Consider the following 20,816-nt stretch of genomic DNA (forward strand, 5'->3'; position numbering starts at 1 on the left):
TCTCACCTGTACATTTTTTGGCAGATTGTCCAGGTGTTTGGCTAGGGGTTTCATCCAGTCTACATAAACTTGTGTTTTTATGGCAGTTTAGTTAGATATAATTGAAGAGTGATATTACAAAATAATGACAGACAGTACGGTTTCAGACTACATAACCTTCAGACAATTGCTGCTACTGCAAACCCCTCAACCTACCAACTTTCTCAGTATGTAAGGGTGATATTTACAACACATGCCTATCATTGTGCCTTTGTTCCACTGTTATTTCTGCCCTTGTCCAGATGTCTTGCTGTCAGAGGTTGGGAGTTATAGGTGTGGGCATAGAGTGCATACTGTGCAGGCATGTCCATTATATGTAAAAGCAAACATAAAAAAAAGAATTATTGAAAATAACCACTGGCAACAGTACCAAAAAGCACTATATTCACAAAATCCTTAGCACCTCAGCTACACAGCCTTTAAGAAGTCCATTATATATGTAGTATATTCCACATAGCACAGTGGCTTCCAGGTATGTCAGTGGCAGAGCAGTAGGTGTCACTGACATGCATAATAGTTGGCACTCCAGTTATCTGCACATGATCCTGTCAAAGACAGCACTGCACCTAAGGCACTACAAGACGACAGCCAGGAGAAAGTCTTGGCCAGATCCTGACAGTATTAACCACACATACACATAGCTCATTGACCCCTGGGGTCTATATTAGAACATCGAAGTTTCAAAACTTTGAATGTTGTAATATCGACCCCTATTCAATGAAAGTTTAAAACATCGAACATACAGAACAGCAATTTTTTTCCTAGGGAAAAAATTTGCTGTTCCAAAACACATGCACACAACACAAGCACACCAAACCAACAGCAATCCACACACATACACCTTGAAATCTTACACCTAACCCTACACTGAACTATACATACACCATTAACTATCCACTTACCTTAACCCAAACCCTAACCCTAAGGTCCGTCACTATCGCACACTCACCTCACCCTGCGCCCTAACCCTAACTCACGTATCCTGCCCTAACCCTTACGTCCACACAATCACATGCTTACCTGACCCGCGCCCTAACCCTAACTCACCTAACCCATTGTAACACTCATGTCCACACAATCGCACACATACCTAACCCGTGCCCTAACCCTAACTCACCTAACCCGCCCTAACCCTCACATCCACACAATCGCACACATATCTAACCTGCACCCTAACCCTAACTAACCTAACTCACGCTCAATCGCACACTTACCTGAACCCGACCTGTAACTTTCCACCACAGAGCTGAAAATACTGAAGTAACAGAAATGGACAACTGAATTCTTTCCCTAGGAAAAAATTTGGTTTTCTGTAGCTTCGATATTTTCAGCATTCGCTGAATACGGGCCAATATTAGAACATTCAAAGTTTTGAAACTTCGATGTTGTAATATAGACCCGACCCCTGCATATTGTAGACATGCAACATGTTTTCATGTGGATTGGGACAGCCCTGCCAATGTGTGCTATGCTGCTATTTCCCTGCAAGCATACATGTTAGTGCATTTCTGTGGGTATATTGGGAGGGGGCACATCTGTCAACTGTACACATTTGTACAGACTGTGTTGATATTTGCTTTACATTTTGGTTCCATTTACCATACTATTGTGCCCTGTCTTGGGGACTAGAGGCATATCAGTAAAGACCACAAGTCAGATTGTAATGGCATAGATTTGAGTTTCAGAATTCTTACCCTTCATAGCCTTACTGCAACTGCAAAACCTGCTGTGCTATCACTTTGTGAGTCTGTAGAGGGGTAATTCAACATTGCCACCATTTGTGGGCCTTTGCCAGACATTTCTCTCTGGTTTTCTACAGCTGACTTGCTGTGTGGGTCTGAGGGGTGGGTATGGGAGCTCACACTGACATCCATGCCTGTGACCTATGAACCCCAAGTTAGTTGGCCCCACACATATACTGCGGTGGGATTTGCCACCTTGGGTACTACTGCATAGTGTGGTGAGGCCGCTATTGTGCAAATATTTCCTGGTGTCCCACGTAGCTGTCAGTTGTCTGCTGCTATCCCAGTAGGCCACCCCATTCCCTTGCATGCATGCATCATTACCACTGATATGCTACCAAACCATACTAAACCATTTATTTATTGTTAAGAAGACTGACTTACCTTGTGCCTGCAGCAGTTGTGAGGACGGTACTTGAGGGCCACCTATGTTAGATACACACAGTACACTGCCTATGCATGATAAGTTACAGGTAATGTGATGTGTGTGTCATCCATTTTACTGTGTGTGTGTGAGTCAGAGAGGGGTGTCAATCCCTGGGTCCCTAGTGTATCAGTGTGTGTGCTATGCATTGCCTCTTTGCCAAGGCCTGAACATACCGGGCATGCCTCCATCTGCCTACAGGGACAGACTGAGGGGCCTCCTCCTCTAAGTCCCTCTGTGCCTGTGGGGACCTTGGCAATGGTGGCTGGCTGTGTGACCCTTCCCAGTGCTGTTCTTGCTGCAGCTGTTTCCGCAGGATCATAGTATGTAGCATGGCACATACTATAAACATGTGTGCACATGTGGCTGGAGAATACTGCAAGGCTCCACCAGATATGTCAAGGCAGCAGAACTGTGACTTGACCATCCCAAATACATTCTCTGTAATGATCATGGTTTGTGAGTGTGCCTTATTATTGTGTTCTTGAGTGGGTGTGTGTGCATTTCTGATGGGTGTCATCATCCACAGCTCCAGTGTATAGCCAGCATCCCCTACCAGATGGCCATATGGGATTTACCCACTGGCAAATGACTATATAGCTGTGATGAATGCCAGATGTGGGAGTCATGATAGCTTCCAGGGCTGCCAGCGCACACATTCATGATAATGCCCTGGGCATTGCACATGACCTGGCAGTTGATGGCGGGGAAGCCCTTGTGGTTTATGTAGATCCTACTCTGTTCACTGGGTGGTGCTTTGATGTGGATGTGCATGTAATCTATCGCACCCAGTACCTCCGGGTATTCTGCTACATGGTGGAAGAGATGCGTATTGCTGTTCCTCTCCTTACGGGTGTTGGGGAAGTAAATGTGCTCACTGTCATGTGGTAGGATGGCATCCAGGAACTGGTGGAGTACCCTGGATGTAGATGCCTGTGAGACCCCCATGATGTCCCCAGTAGGTCTTTGGAAAGTACCTGTAGCTAGTATTCTTAAGGCTACACATACCTTGGTATTCACTTGGATGGATTCCCCTCTGTTGGCTCTGGGTCTGAGTTGAGGCCGGCACAGCTCTATGATTTGTTGCATTATGTCTCTGTCCACCCTGTAGCACTCTACTATCTACAGATCATGTAGCCCCTGGTAAGTTACCCTGAGTCTGAACACTCTTCTCCTCTCCTCCTCCTCCTCAGTCTTTGGCGGTTGTCAGCATTATCCTCCTCACCTCCCTCAGCCTCTAGCACATACTGATGGATCAAAGCAATGGCAGCCCATAACATTTTTTTGGTTAAAATTCCCCCGCATGTGTACATCAATGGTTCAGAGTTTGTGTGAAAAAAACAGACTGTAAGGTGTTTCCATAGTTTATACTGTTGTGCTGCAGATGCTGCCTGTATGATTGGCTGACTATGATGCATTCCACCTGCCAGCTATGTTATTTGTACTTGATTGCTTTAATCCTGCTATTTTCCTTTTTTTTCTTTTTCTCCCTTCCCATTTCTGCCCCTTTTAAGCCCTGATGTGAGCCGCGCAGACCCGGTGCCCAAATGTATACAGTCTTTCTATTTCTGGGGGGGGGGGTTTGTTTGTTTTAGATCCGGTTGGCACCGCACAGATCTGTTTAGCTAAGGTAAACAATGAAAAATGGCCCTTCCCTGGACATGAACATGCTCTTCATTTCATGGAATAAGTCAATACAGCCTCAGACACACACCCTTGCTTAGCTGTGCTTAGCTAAGCTTATCTGGTAGCCATGTAGCTCCAATGTGCTCACAGCAAGCATGACACACACCCTTTTCATGTCAGCTGCTTCTCCTGCCTACACGATTGTGTTATAGCACCTACACGGTTAGGTGCAGTTTGGCACTTAGAAAATTTTTGTGATTCAGTAAATTTTCCCCTCATTTGCATACCCTACTGCCTTAGTCCCTAGTTATTGCACTACACCAGAGCCTTTCCCCTTATCAACCACTGTTCCCTGGTATAGTTTTGATTCTGCATGCCATAGACTGTACTGCCAAAATGCAGATTTCCCATAAAATTGTGTTTTCACATTTTTTTTTTTCGGCAAGATCCCGTTTGCATGCTGCTGCCCTATGGTTAAACAGCCAATATCAGCCAAAAAAAAAACTTTTATTTTTAGAAAACTGAAACACTTTTCCATGCCAATAGCCATATATTTGGCCATTGGCATGCCTAAAGATTATAATACATACTTTTATTTCAGCTGTCATGCCTCCATTTTAATTTTTGCAGAAATGTATTTGGCTAGTAGCCAAATACATTTCTGCAACTAATACTATTCTTGCACGGATGCCTGCCTGCTTGCTGAATCACTAATTCACCTCATTTGCATGGTTTTCACCAACAAATTAGGTAATTAGCATCATGTAGTGGTGTCCGTGCAGGAATAGTGTAGGCAGGCTTGTGCACGTCAGAACAGTAGTTGGCTGGATCGCTCGGCAGCCATATTCCGTACAGGAATGGTTACACTGTTCCTACACGGAGATTTTGGTTTATTGAATCCCAGGGAATGAGAAAAAAACTTTATCATAACAGTAGCTAAAGTTGTCTAGGATATTATTTTAAACTGCAAGAAATATAATAAATAAAGCTCTGTAAACCAAATAGAAAACATGATTCAAATGAAATTTATTAGTTTTCATCAGCTAGTAAATTCAATTGCTCTTGTCATTGTCTACACAAGTGAGGTCAAAGGCATACTTTAGTATAGAGGAATATAGCTATGTAAAGGGTATGAAGTACAGATGTGCATTTTTAACTTTTTGAATGTTTTTTTTCACCCTTGAAGATTTTGGTGGGAAAACCATGGATTTTTTTCAGAAGCACAAAGATCAGAGCTTGTCAAGCATACTTTCTCACGGGTAATTTGTGATAACACAGGACTTAAAGAGGTGCCATTTGATGCCTTTATTTATGGACAATACCCAAAAGAATTCATCCCTTGTGAACAAACACCCAGTATGAACTTAGAAGCATGGCATGAAAATCCCAGCAAAGGTCAGTTCATAACTTCATTGTTCACTTTAAGAGAATATTCAGGGATCTTCTGATTGGCTGTATATATTTTTGCTAATAAGCTGTGATATAAAGTTCAGTATTTAAACATTCTGGTTAGCTCAGCATTTAAACATTCCTGTTAGCAAGAAATTGTATTTAAGTAAATGTTTGTTATTCAGACACGTTCAACTGATTTAATCATATCATCTGAAAGTTATTTTGTTCTAATATTTCTTCCACATTTAGAAGCATTAAATGTCACTGAGAGGGCCTGACATCAAATCCTGACCAGTGGAACACAGCAAAGATGTCCATCTTTGTTATCAGAGACTTACCTGAAGCCTTTATTTTTCAGTGGTTGACTAGCAAAGGATAAACTGGGAACTTTGATTCTATAGGATCACACAAAGTGACAATATTTAAAATTGACTTTGCCAAAAAGTCTGAGAGTTTGTGTAGATATTTTTCTCTGCTGAATTTGATGCATATAATAAGGTATATGTTGTAGACAGTCTCCCAACTGATTGTGGGTTGTTTGCCATTCATGAAACACCTCATATTTAAAATTTATTTCAAAATGTATAACAACAACAGAATATCAGAATTAGTTGCATTCTGTCCTGCGGCTTCAGCACAGTCTGAGTCAAAGTCCTTGAAGGAAATGCAGGTCTCTACCCCATATCAGGGACATATTACCCAACTTTCCTTCAAACTTGATTGCACTTGGTTGCTTGAGTGTCATGTTTGCTTATTTTTGATTAATTGCTATCATTGTAGAAATGTTTGCCAACTTAATCACTTTGTGTTATTCTTTTCCTTGAGATTGTGTAGCATTTCAGAAATGAACAAATACTGTTTTTGTTTGTTTTTTAATATTGTTTTGACCTCAGACTGAGAATAATGAATATGGAAGGTGATGGAGCACCCCATCCCTTCCATATACAGGCTGCAGGAGATTGTCTTTTGCAAAAAATATTTCTTTAATTTTGAACAGATGGTGTATATGTTGGTGTTTGTTCAAGCCCCTCTTGAGTGATCCTTAGGATAATCAAGCAATTAACTGCATAGAAGTGCAAGACATCCATTCGGAGCAGTGGAAAGTCAATGATCATTCATGGCAGACCTCTCAACTTTACTAGTGTCGACTTCTTGCACAAAAGAATTTAGATAAGAATTTTCTTCTGCATTAATAACATTATAACTATAGCTTACCCCATTCCTATACTATAAAGATGAAAATTTGACTATCCATTCCATGTTCCTATGTCAGCAAATCTGTCCTGTTAAAACTCGCTGCAGATACTCTGAAATATCTGGAACATGCAATGCTTGCAGGAAGAGAATGTCTTACAATGTCCTTTTCCAAAAGTTTAAGGAAATATAGCAATTTTGAATAGAACTGGTGTCTTGTTTCATGTTGTCACACTACATCCTGGGGATTCAACAAACTCCATGTAGGATTAGTGCAAAGCCTACTCATAGAAAACTGTGTTTGCACAGTGAGCAGCAGTGCTAATTAGATATGCATGCTGCACACCACCTTTAAGCATAAACAAGCATGGAAATTGTATACAGCAACATTAACAACTGCAGGCATGTGCACCTGTTTACCTATGGGCAAACTAGGTCTGCGGGATTGCGTGGAAAGCCACGATGACAACCATGGTTATTAATAAAGCAATGTACAGTAGAGAGTCGAATATTTGAACTAATTGGGACTGTGGGTAGTTTGGATAATTAAATTCTTTGGATAATCAAACATACATTGAACCGGATAACAAACTTCTAACATCTTGTTTTTCTGCATGCAGAAAATATACTTTTCAACCATTCAGCAATTCCAGTGGACAATGAAGAATATTTTTTCACTCACAAGCAGGCTACAAGCTCAAAAAGCATGCACAAGCGAATATGTATAATGATTACTTATTCAGACTTTATGATTTTTTCCTACTCAAAAACTTTGAAAGGCTGCATTCAGATAACTGAAGTTTCGAATAATTGACTTTCAGATAACTGACTCTCTACTGCATATAGTTCCAACACATTACATGAAAGTGTGTACAGTGCAGAGTATAGTGGAAATCTGTTTCAGGTATACTGAATAAAAGTTGTGTAAATGATCAGTAAGGGTACATAAACTGCATTATAAATGAATAATCATGGGAAGTGTCCATATTGAAAAGGAACACACAGATGAATTGTAGAAATAAACACAGGGTAGGAGGACAGGTGAAACATTGTAATGTACAGTAGATGAGGTAATGTCAATAAAGACAAGGCATAAATATTAATCACATATCAACATGATACAGTATGGACTGCACAGTTATTGTATATAATGTGACTGTCACACAAGATGACATATCAGTGGAGAAGATTCTTTGTGATACAAGCAACCTGACATGAACATGCCTCATGTACACAGACAACCCTCTCCTCCTACCACCGAACACTACAACCTGTGAGAGATGCACTTACGTAGCCAAACTGGAAGCAAAGCTCTCTCCACCCAAGATTGTGCTAGACAGTCAAGAGGAGAAGGCTAACACCCACACTACACTTCAAGCAACACATAGTCCTTCTAAACCCACACCACCAACATCCTCACATAGCAACACTAAACCCTCATATGTGGAGGCCCTTAACAGTAACCTGCCCAAGCAACAAGGACCTCCGAAACTGAAACGCAAACAAACACCAATCACAACCAAAGTATCACATAGCTCACAACACCAGTGTGCCACCCAACAACAGCCCCTAAGGCAAGACAATGTACCCACTTTAATCATAGGTGACTCTATAGTCAGGCACACTGATGTCCCACTCACCAGGCTAAACAAGGAGAAAATTACAGTCAGCTGCCTGTCGGGTGCCAGGATCTGCCACATAATGCATACACCCAAGTCACTTCACAACAAGTACAAATATGACTCTGTCATTGTCCATGTTGGAGTGAATGACTTGAGGCGTACCTCCCTGGACTACATGAAAAGAGACATGGAAGAGCTCTCGGATCATGTGGCCCAGGCAGGTATGACCCTAGCCCTGAGTAGCATCCTGCATTTATCCAGAATGATACCACAGTATAAGAACAAAATGATTGACTTCAACAACTGGCTAAGCATCTGGTGTCATTCATAGGGGATCCAGTATCTGTCTGCCTGGGATGACATGATCGACAAACCACAATGCTTTTCCAGAGATGGTCTGCACCTGTCGCCCCTGGGATTCAGGTTACTGGCTAAGGCTCTTGCCACCCCTATAGTGCCTTTTTTAGGCAAAGTTCAAAGGACAACACCACCACTGTAACAGGTACAAGCATGCAAAGGCTGAAGGTAATACTACTAAATGCTAGAAGTCTAAACCTCAAAATGCACTCTCTCGAGGCACTCCTAAAAATGGAGAACATTGATGTCTGTGCAGTAACTGAGACCTGGTTTAAGGCTCCAGAGAGCACCCCTGCAATACCAGGCTACAACTCTTACCACACTTTCCGGCCACCAAACCAGGTGGTGGGGTGTCCATATTCACCAAGGATATTCACACCACCAGGCTAGTTGCCTAACACAATGCATCTGAAATTATCCAGGTGCAACTAAGACTAGGTAAGACTGCAATCCAAATTGTAGCTTGCTACAGATCCCCCACTATGCCTCAAGATTCTCAGTACATCTTTCTAAACATACTGGAAATATTAAGATACAACCAAACACCCTAATACTGGGTGATTTCAACTACCCTGCCATTAACTGGGAAAACTATTCATGTACCAACACCTTTGCCCAGTGGTTCTTGGAATTCATAAATTCCAATGCCCTGGATCAACTAATCCATAGTCTCACCAGGGGCTCCAATATCCAAGAACTGGTCATTACCAACATGGGAAATCAATGCTCCACACCTCTGGTCACCCCCTCGTTGGTCAGGTCTGACCATAAGCTAATCACCCTTGACATCCACATCCCTCCCCCACCCCCCCAGTAAGGAAACCTCTGTAAAAAACTTCTCCAAAGCCAACTTCATGCTACTCAAGTCAGACGTGACAAACTTCAGGACACCCATGCAGACAGGAACTGAAAGTTTGACTGCTAAATCCTATACTAAGGCACTGTATGAGCACATCCACTTATGCATGAATCGTGCTATCCCAAATAGAACCAAAATGCTCTCCTCCAAAAAACGGAAGACAATCTGGTGATCCCCTGCCATAAACAAACTTTACAACAAAAGGAAGAAACTGTTGCAGAAAAAAGAAAAATCTCAGGATGAAAAAAAACTCTCTTACTAGCCTCAGTAAGAAGCTGAGAACCTTCATAAAATCCTCCAAAGCTAGTTATGAAAATAAAATTGCCAAAGATTCCAAAGACACCCATAAGGCATTCTATAGCTATGTCAAGAATCAAAATGACAATGCTCAGATCTGCTCTGAGCTACAACAGAATGGCATTAAATATACTGATCCCCAGGATATTGCCAATATCCTGGCAGATCGATTCAGTGCCAACTTCACCCCCCTCTCACCCCCTAAAGGGCTCATCTCAATACCGAAAAATTGTCAACTTCCAGTAACAATGGCCACACAGGTAAAAACTGCACTCTCCAAAGCTAAGTATACAGCATCCATGGGACCAGACGACATCCCAGGCTGTGTACTACATGAACTACAAAATGAAATGGCACCTCACCTAAGTGTTATGTTTAATCATAGCCTCACCTCAGGCTTCATGCCCACTGAGTGGGGCACAGGTGCAGTTATCCCAGTCCTCAAGGGGGGATCCACCTTGGATCCTGGGAACTACCACCCCATCAGTCTGATGAGCCTGATCTGCAAGGCCACGGAACATATTATCATGGAACTTATAAACAAAGACATTGGCAACCTTCAAACACTAGACCTCACCCAGTTTGGTTTTGTGAAGGGACGATCTTGTCTCCTGAACCTGATTGACTTCTTTGAATCAATCACCAGAGCTGTTGACGAGGATAAGGTGGTCCACACAGCCTATCTGGACCTCGCCAAGGCCTTCAACACCATCCCCCACTCTGGAATCATAGATAAATTACTAAGCTGGGCATTAATCCCTACATCACTCGATGGGTTGCCAACTGGCTTACTAACAGAACTCACAGTGTAAAAGTAGCCGACTCCAAATCCAGCTCCAGACAAGTGACAAGTGGAGTACCTCAGGGTTCAGTCCCAGGACCGCTCTTGTTTGGCATCTACTTCTCTGAAGTACAGGCCAACACTAAGGGACTCTGGTTAACAAAGTTCATAGATGACTGCAAACTGGGAGCCATTATTGAATCCCCAAATGATGTGGATATTCTACAAAAGGGCCTTACAGAAACAGATGCTTGGTGCCAGAGCCATGGGCTCAAGCTCAATGCCAAAAAATGTATAGTTATCCCCTTTGGAAAAAAACATGTACCCAAGAATTACCACATAGGTGGCAGTACACTAAACACCGAAAGTGTGATAAGAGACTTAAGGACACAGGTGGACAGTGGTCTCACCTTCGATAACCACATCACCACAACAGTCAGGAAATTCTTCTATATGGCACACCTCATCACTAAGGGCTTTTAATCCAGAAAAAAGGAGGTCATTGTCCCACTGTACTCATCCCTCATTAGACCCATTATAGAATACAATGCCCCATTTAGTATGTACCTCTCAAGACATCTGCAACAACTGGAAAGGCTGCAGAAATACCTCACTAAAAAAATCACAAGTCTAAAGCAGATGCGCTATGCTGACCCTCTAAAAAAACTCCAGCTATACTCTGTCACATATCGTCTACTCAGAGGCGATCTCTGCTTAACATACAAGGCCATGTCTAACACAGAGCTGTTGGACATGCTACACTTAAAGAAATCCCAATCCCTGAAAGCCACATGCTCCAGGGATCTAAACCTTGTCATCACAATGAACAAAACATGCTGGAGTGATACGCTCCTGACCCAGAGACTCTCCAGACTCTGGAATAGACTGCCCATACATGTCAATCAGAGCACCTGTTTGGCCCTTATTAACTTTTTATGATAACTGTTACTGTTACAACCTTTTCTCTTACACTCTTCTATGTTATTTCAGTGAAATATACATGTCCTATATTGTTAATGACATAGGGGTGTTAGCCTTCTGGGATGGCCCATAGACACTTCTAGGGGAGTGGTGAGCACAGGTAGAGGTGACTGGCAATTGCATAAAAATGATTTTACTGTGTAAATGTGTGCTTATAACAACTGATTGATATGTTATTCCTTATTTGGTACAAACTGTCACTTGCCTGTTGTTTTGGTGTTGGGGAGCCAAGTTTCATTTGTGTGTTGCCACAACCAAAAACTTTATTTTTACCGACTTTCCTCTTGTTAGCCCTTGTTTTGAATCAAACCTTGGTTTGTGCGTGATGTGATATGTTATAACCACATAACCTTTATTTTTATATTTTAATAACTGAAATGTTGTGTTTCTCTATTGAATAATATTGAAAAATTAATGTGTTACATCTAAAAAGGACTTTTAATTATGTGATGTTTATGTATAGTATCACAACCCCCCTTCTGTGACTCTGAGAATGATGTAATTGTTCAAGCCGTTTGGTGACATGGTGCCTTTCTGCTTGAGAGAGGATGTGGGGATATGTCTGACAGAATGCAGATTTGGAATCAGATACTAAATGCTGTCAATGCCATTGGGGGCACAGCAAGGCATATGATCAGGTGAGTCATAGGGTCACTGATATGATTTCATCAACCCAGAGGAGAGCAGCTGCAGTATCCCATGGACAGCTGGCTACTGGAGAGGAGCCTCTACAGGGCCACCACTGACACCAAATGAAGAGTTCCTGTAACAGATCCAGAGAGCTCAATGGACAGAGCACTACAGCATGTGATTGATGTTGGTACTGCTGTTTCAAGGAGGACAAGTATGTCCCAAGAGGAGCTTTCAGGTAAGGTTACATATGTCAATTTTTAACAATTTAGATCCAGACCATCTTTTTTTGGAAAAGGTTCCCCTGCACCCTAGTGGCAGGAGTGTGCAGTTAGAACTTGTCTGACTGAAGACTGCTGGAACAGGGCTCAGTTTTGAGCTTTTTTCTGGTTAATTGGGTAACTTGTTTAAATCAATTTGTTGGTTTTCTATTGTTTTATATATATATATATATATATATATATATATATATTTATATATATATATATATATATATATATATATATATATATATATATATATATATATATAAAATTGCACTTTATTCATCTGCTTTTACTGTATTTGTGTTTCTTCCTACTTTATTACTACCGGCATTGACTACAACTCTGATCTGAGATATATCACCATAAGTATAAATTTTTGTGCATTTAAAGTGTTTTTTTTTATTGTATCTGCTTTATTTTCTGAAAAAAATATATACTTGTATACCACCTTTCTAAGCTAGTATAGTCCAGTTTTCAGGTTAGTGCTGAATTTGGGGGGGTGTTACAAGTCTCTGTGTTTGCCCATACCTTACTTGGATAGAAGGAAGTTTCTCTGTTCACCTGTGAGATAGGGGAGCTTTGAGCAGCCTATCTGTCCCTGGATGAGTGGTTTCTGCCCAGAAATTAGTAGTTTATTGGCCATTTTGGGCTAATTTCTATCTCTTTCATTTCCCTGCTATAAAAACTGCATTTGCCCGGTTTTGCACCCGGGCAGTGCCGGTTAGCATGGGTATAACTATTCCCGGCTCCACAAAGTCTCCTCTTCAATTTTTCCCTTGGAACTAGACAAACTTTCAACTTAAGCACTCAAACCATTCATTTCTCAGCCCAGCACTTGGTCAAAACTCATAGCAAGCACTTATAAACCCTAGCACTAGGCCCCCTATACTGTACAGAAGAACAAGGCTCTCTATTGGACCTTACCAGCCAATCAGTAAAACAGTTTACTGTACCTATCCAGGCATGTCCAAAGGGTAGTTTCAAGTGTACTCTCCAGTCCAACTGGTGAATCTGGGCATTTTGAGGCAATGTTACAACTGCCTCATGTGCACAGACAACCCTCTCCTCCTACCACCAATCACTAATACATGCAAGAGATGCAATTATACAGCCAAACTGGAGGCTAAACTCTCTCAACCCAAGACTGGATCAGACAGTCAAGAGGAGAAGGGAAATACTTGCATCACACCACCAGTCACACATAGATCCATTAAACCAGCACTGGCAAAAACCACACAGAAATACACAAAAACATACTCGGAGGTTCTAAATAAAAACCTGCAAAAGCAACAGAAACCTCCAAAGCAGACATCCAAGCAACCTCTACCCCCCAACACAAACCATGAAACACATACTTCACAAAACCAGTGTGCCACGCAATCACAGCCCTTAAGGCAAAATAACATACCCAACACACTAGTAATAGGTGACTCTATAGTCAGGCACATTGACATCCCACTCACTAGGCTGAACAAGAAGGTTACTATTAGCTTCCTGTCGGGTGCCAGGATCCACCACATAACACAAGCATTCAGGTTACTCCAGAACAAGTACAAATATGACTCTGTCATTGTCCATGTTGGTGTGAATGACCTGAGCCGTACCTCCCTGGACTACATGAAAAGAAACATGGAAGAGCTCTCTGATCACATAGCCAGACCGGTATGACCCTGACCCAGAGTAGCATCCTGCCTTCACCAAGAATGATACCATGGTATAAAGAAAAAAATGATCAATTTCAACAATTGGCTAAGTTTCTTGTGTCATTCAAAGGGGATCCAGTGTCTGTCTGCCTGGGATGACATGCTCAACAAGCCACCCTGCTTCACTAGAGATGACTTGCACCTGTCACCCTTAGGCTTTCAAATACTGGCCAAGGCTCTTGCCACTCCCATAGTGCCATTTTTAGGCAAGGATCAAAAGACAAACCCACCACCGTAAATAGCACAAGTAACAAAAAACTGAGGGTAATGCTACTCAATGCCAGAAGTCTAAACCTCAAAATGCATGCACTCGAGGCACTCCTCAGTAAGGAGAAAATCAATGTATGTACATTAACAGAAACCTGGTTTAAGGCTCCAGAGAGCACCCCAGCATTACCAGGTTACAACTCATACCATACATTTTGGTCACAAAACCCGGACCGAAATACAAAAGGTGGGGGCATATCCATATTCATCAAGGATACCCACATCTCCAGGTTAGTGGTACAGCATGATGCTTCAGAGATTATTCACATGCAACTAACAATGGGCAAAACTGCAGTTCAAATTGTAGCTTGCTACAGATCACCCACCATGTCCCAGGACCCTCATTCCACATTTCTGGAAACACTGAGAAACATAAAGGGCCTATCAAACACCCTAATATTGGGTGATTTCAATTACCCAAAAATTAACTGGGAGAACTACTCAAGTACTAACTCCCTTACCCAACATTTCCTAGAATTTATAAACTCAAATGCCCTGGATCATCTGGTCAACACTCCCACCAGGGGCGACAACATATTGGACCTGGTCATCACCAACATGGGCGACCAGTGTTCCACACCGGAGGGCAACTCATCGCTGGTTAGATCTGACCATAAACAAATCACTCTGGATATCCACATTCCACCCCGACCCCTGGTCAAGGAAACCACCATGAAAAACTTTTCAAAAGCAAACTTCATGTTACTTAAGACCAAGGTGGAAAGTTTCAAAGCCCCCATGCTAAAGGATAATGCTGTCCAAGCTGCAAAATCCTTTACTAATGCATTCTATGGGCACCTACAAGAATACATGGATCGTGATATCCCAAGCAAAACCAGCACTCACTCCTCCAAGAAAAGGAAACCAGTCTGGTGGACCCCTGCCATAAACAAGCTATACAATAGAAGGAGGAAACTAGTACAGAAAAGAGTAAAATCCCAAGAAGGGAAGACATCCCTGATCAGTATCAGCAAGAAACTAGATCCCTCATAAAATCATTCAAGGCTAGCTTCAAAAAAAAAATTGCCAAGGATTCCAATGATAACCACAAGGCATACTTTAGCTATGTCAGGAATCTAAGTGGCAATGCAGCATCAATGAGACTGGACGGTGTCCCAGGCTGCATCCTACACAAGCTCAAAGACAAACTAACCCCTCACCTAAACACACTGTTCAAACTCAGCCTCTACACAGGTTACGTACCCATAGAGTGGCACACAGCAACGGTTATTCCGCTCCACAAATGTTGAGCCACAACAGACCCTGGGAACTATCACCCTATAAGCCTGACTAGCTTGGTCTGCAAGGCTATGGAGTGCATCATCATGGAACTCATTAACAGAGATATTTGGAACCTCCAAACACTGGACCCTACCCAGTTCGGCTTTGTTAAGGGCAGATCATGCCTACTAAACCTAGTGGACTTTTTTGAGACAGTTACTAAGGCTATAATGAGGGAAAGGTGGTACACACAGCCTACCTAGACCTTGCAAAGGCCTTCAACACCATTCCCCATTCTGGTATTATAGACAAGCTCACTAGCCTGAACATAAACCCCAACATCACAAGATGGGTTGCCAACTGGCTCATGGACAGAACCCACATGGTGAGAGTTGTGGGAGCCAAGTCTGACTCTAAACAAGTTACAAGTGGAGTTCCCCAGGGCTCAGTCCTAGGACCCCTCCTGTTTGGCATATACTTCTCAGCACAGAAGGACTATGGCTGACCAAGTTCATAGACAACTGCAAACTAGGGGATATAATTGACTCTTCAGCTGACACAGACATCCTCCAAAAGGGTCTCACTGAAATGGATACCTGGTGTCAAAATCATGGCCTCAAGCTACATGTCAAATAGTGCATAGTCACCCCCTTTGGAAAAACAAACTACCACATAGGTGGTAATCCCCTAAATACTAAAGACGTAATAAGGGATCTGGGGACCCAAGTAGATAGTAATCTTTCCTTTGATGATCACATTGCCATAGTGGTTAGAAAATCCTTCTATGTGGCCCACCTAATCACAAAAAGGTTTGCATCCAGATCAAATGAGGTCATTGTGCCCCTCTGCTCATCACTCATCAGACCCATCATAGAGTACAATGCCCCATTTGGAATGTACCTTACAAGACATCTGCAACAGCTGGAAAGACCACAGAAGTACCTCACCAAGAGGATCACTGGCCTCAAACAGATGCCCTATGCAGCTCGACTGAAGAAACTCCAGCTGAACTCGGTTGCATACCGCCTACTCAGAGGTGATCTCTGCCTGACATACGAGGCCATATCCAAACCAGAACTGATTAACATGCTCCACCTAAAGAAAACCATATCCCCTTGAGCTACATGCTGTAGGGATCTAAACCTCACCACAACAATAAATAGGACGTGCTGGAGGGATAGATTCCTGACCCAGTGACTTCCCCATGCTTTGGAACAAGATTCCAATCTACATTAGGCAGAGCTCCTCGCTAACACTCTTCAAGAGAAACCTTGACGAGTGGATGGGAAACAGAAAGTTTACCCCAGGGATCACTTCAGTGGCTCTGCTGGACAGAGGCACAGGGAACTAATCTAAGGGGGCGACGAAAGCCAACACATTCTGGCTAGGCTAATAAATACCTTCGGGCAGATAGCCTAGTACGTACCTATGAACCTATGAACCAATGGAAAGCAACAGTTAAGTTGGTTTAATACATTTTTTGGGGGGGGTCTATTTATAGATTGATACAGTTAACAACGCATTCTGGTTCATTACACATGGACTTGTGGCAGACACGTCTGCCAAGCTTCAGTTAAAATCATTGTTAATGGACAGATATAGGCAATAAATTGTTCCCCCTGTGTTATTGTTATTGTGATGATGGCATCCTTACATTTTGCTTAACTTCTTGCAGGATCATCCTCCGTAGCAAGTGTGGAGTCATCTGCACAAGCTAAGCAAAATAATTTTGTTTCAGCACTGATGAGCATTTCATAGAATATGCATTTTACTGTAAGTGCGAGGTGGGTGTTAGGACTGCGTGTGTGTGTGTGTGTGTGTGTGTGTGTGTGTGTGTGTGTGTGTGTGTGTGTGTGTGTGTGTGTGTGTGTGTGTGTGTGTGTATTTCTGTACTGTCTGTAGTTGTGGCATCAGTGTTAGTTTGTTAGCATATATTAAATTGTAGTAGTGTAGGTATTATTTTCTTTCCCGTGTTTGTTGCTTATTATCACAGGTGATCCTGACAGTGGAAGTGTGGGACTCTTACCACCTGATGTCAGAGTATCGGCAGACTCTGATGATGATGGTGGCCAAACACAGGCACAGTCGGGGGGTGCAGAGGTGGAATCTGACACTGAGGTTGGCATTCAGCCATCCCCTCTATTTTCTATCAGACAGAGCCAGTAGGCCTATGTAAACCTATTCTAGTGAACCGTCTGATAATGGATAGGTGGTAGATGAGACTCTTGATCAGGGTAGTGTGGTTACTGCAGTTTCACTGCCTGTTGACTCTAGCTATAGCCAAAGTGTGGGCAAGGTGCCACACAGGAGAGTTATTAGGTGTGCTCAGAGGAAGCCTGTTGTTTGCCCTCCACCTGATCCTGATGTGTCTTTTTGTGCCACTCGATGTATGTTTAGGGCCCTCATGGAAGCACAGGCATATTCCAATAGGCCCTTCAAGGAAATGCTTAGGCTTGTAGATGTGACACAGGATAAAATGCATGACTGCCTCCACAGTGTTGCCGATTTAGTGGGTCAGATGAATGGCACATTGGAATGGGCAGTGTCTGTGATGGAACATCTGCTGGTAGGGGGGAAAACAACCACATGGATGTAGGTCAGCCACATCATCTAATGTTAGCCAATATGGCCATGCCTGATCATGCTCCTGTAGTGGCACTACTTTCACTACTCTGCCAACCATTGAGGTGTCCATACCCAGACATGGTAGGCCATGGAGTCAAGGTTCTGGGCGTACTCATGAGAAGAGCTCATGCAGCAAGATATCTGTCACATTCAGGTAGCAGCAGCAGTGCATCTGACTGTGGACATGGAAATGCCAATGCAACTTATGGCAGAGTCAGTTCTTATGGTCAGAGATGACGACGAACTGTCACCTTTACCATGACGATGAACTGTCGCCTTTACCATGCATAGCTCACATCTGTCCAACATACATATAGAGCTAGCACAGAGCTTGATTGTGTTCTTGCAGACACTCACACACCAGTTTCACCTGGAATACACATAAAGACACACACACCCACTTACACACACACACACACACACACACACACACACACACACACACACACACACACACACACACACACACACACACACACACACACCACATGACAGTTATATGAGTTACTCATGGGGCTAACAGTTCATTCTGTCTCAGTGGCCATTTGATGCTTTATCCAAATGTCTGCTTGTTTCTCTTTCTTACTCACATACACTCACTACCTTTTGTGTTAGCTAGGCCTCTCCCCCCAACAACATTCTATGCAAATGATGATGACTGTGCCATAACCTTGCTTTCTGCCTTTAGGATTCAGGGATAGATAAGTCTTTTGTCTGATGCTCAGGGTGCATAGTATATATATATATATATATATATATATATATATATATATATATATATATATATATATATGATATATATATGTGTCTGTGATGCTGTTTTGCAGATTCTACTGCTTTCTTACAGGTTTTTGTAATGTGTAAATATTTCCCAACCTCTTAGACCAACAAAGCTGGATCAAGCCATAAATGAAAGTGGAACAAGGGCCCAACAACAGAGAGACTTTTTAAATATTTTGGAAATTACAAACGTATACAGTTGATAGAATAACAAGTTTTGCATTACTATATGATGATTTTTCTGAGGGATATGAAGTCTGAAGCTGAAATGGGTGTCATTATTTTCTAACTTCGCTCTTTAACGATTTGCCAATACAAAGTGATGTGAGCTGTAGCAGCAGTAATGACAGTTTTTATTCATGTTTATCTGATGATGAAATTAATGCTTGTTTTCAGCTAGATACAAATGCTGTAGTCTTTAAAACTGATTTCATGCCTCCATTTAATAATAACATTTCTCATTTTTCTACACTGCTCAATTATGATAGTGAAGTGAAATTTAATGAACGTATGAGCAGCTTGGGAAATGTGCAACATAATTTGACAAGAGAGGAGTGGAAATGTTTGAATTCTTCAGTAAACGTAAAGATTTGGTTTTTAAACCACCTGACAAGTGGGGCAAATTGGTAGTAATGTATTATGTTCAATATTTAAAGATGTTATCAGCATTTAAATTATAATAATGTATATAAAACTGTCAATTATGCTGAATATAAAAATGCATTAGAAAATTACAAGGAACTATTACATAAAGGCTTTAGACTGGTATATTTTTCAGAATATGACTTGGATAAGAAATTTTATTTTGAAAAATGCACTATGGCACTTTTTTCTGTTTACCTAAGATTCACAAAAGTATGACAGACCCCCCCCCCCCCAGGTCATGCCATTGTTTCAACATGTAATTTTTTTTTACAGATAATTTACTTACTTTCTTACACAATTATCTTCTACCCATAATAGTAAAGTTGCCTTCTTATATACAGGATGTTTTCAATTTCTTGAAAAAAATAGAGGTGTTTAAATGAGAACAGTAAGTATAATTTGTCACACTAGATGTATCAAGCTTATATACTGGCATACAGCATAACTTTGGTTTGGAAACATTGTTACTTTTTAGATGATAGCCCTGTGTCTAGTTATATTATTGAGTTAGTAGATTTTTGCTTAAAGAACAGCTACAGGGAACACCCATGGGGTCAGCATTAACCTGTTTATGGGTTTCTTTAAAAATGAATATATTTATAGAAAAGTATTTTTAAATAAAATTGTTATTAATTATTTTATACTTATCAGTGACTTGACTTTTACTTGTAAAGATGATTGGCATGAGGAGAAAGATTTTGTTGAAAGTTTAGATAATAATAGGTTTCAGTTAAAATTTGATGATCTACAAGTGGGACACAGAGTGTCTTTTTTAGATGTGGTGTTACAGAAGGGAGACAATGCTTTACTGGCTAGGGTTCACTGAAAATTTAAAAGTCGTAACCAGTTTCTTTATGGTAGTAGCTGTCATTCCCCTCACACTCTCTATGTCATATGGAGAGTTTGTTAAACTGCATAGGCTGTGTAATAGGGGCCACAATTTTGAAAAAGAGGTAGAAAACAGTTTTTCCATGTTTGAAAGGTGAGGTTATGACAAAAACAGTTTTGGTAGAAGGTCTTGAAGAGGTACAAAAGTCTATGGGTAATAATCCCATAGGCAGTTGTTATAGAAAATATGTACTATTGGACAATAACATAAATAAGAAGAAAGAGAAGTTTTTTTCTATAACTAAATGCAGTTTATTTAATGTAGATCTAGTGCAATCACTAAATTTTGGGGGCTTTGTGGTACAACAAAAATAATTTTGTGATATTCTGGAAGAAAGACCCTGAGTATCATACAAGCATGGAAGGAGTATAGGAGATATGATAGTTAGAAGTAGATTTGTAATTCTTAAGGTTAATATTGGAAGGGGAAGTTGCCTGAAAGGGACTTTCCCTTGTGAAAGGAATTCCTCGTGTAAT

General features: G+C 41.5%; 1 protein-coding gene across 1 annotated transcript in view; it reads left to right on the forward strand.

Annotated features, from left to right (window-relative positions):
* TPO (thyroid peroxidase) overlaps window positions 1-20,816 on the forward strand; it is a 1,574,682-nt gene that overhangs the window by 1,428,344 nt on the left and 125,522 nt on the right. Inside the window, exon 9 of the mRNA XM_044086790.1 lies at window positions 5,018-5,226. Within this exon, the coding sequence (XP_043942725.1) occupies window positions 5,018-5,226 (209 nt within the window). The remainder of the gene's footprint in view (window positions 1-5,017; window positions 5,227-20,816) is intronic.

Source organism: Protopterus annectens, chromosome 1.part1 (assembly GCF_019279795.1).
Source record: "Protopterus annectens isolate FY-2018-M chromosome 1.part1, PAN1.0, whole genome shotgun sequence".
Taxonomy (NCBI): Eukaryota; Metazoa; Chordata; order Ceratodontiformes; family Protopteridae; genus Protopterus; species Protopterus annectens.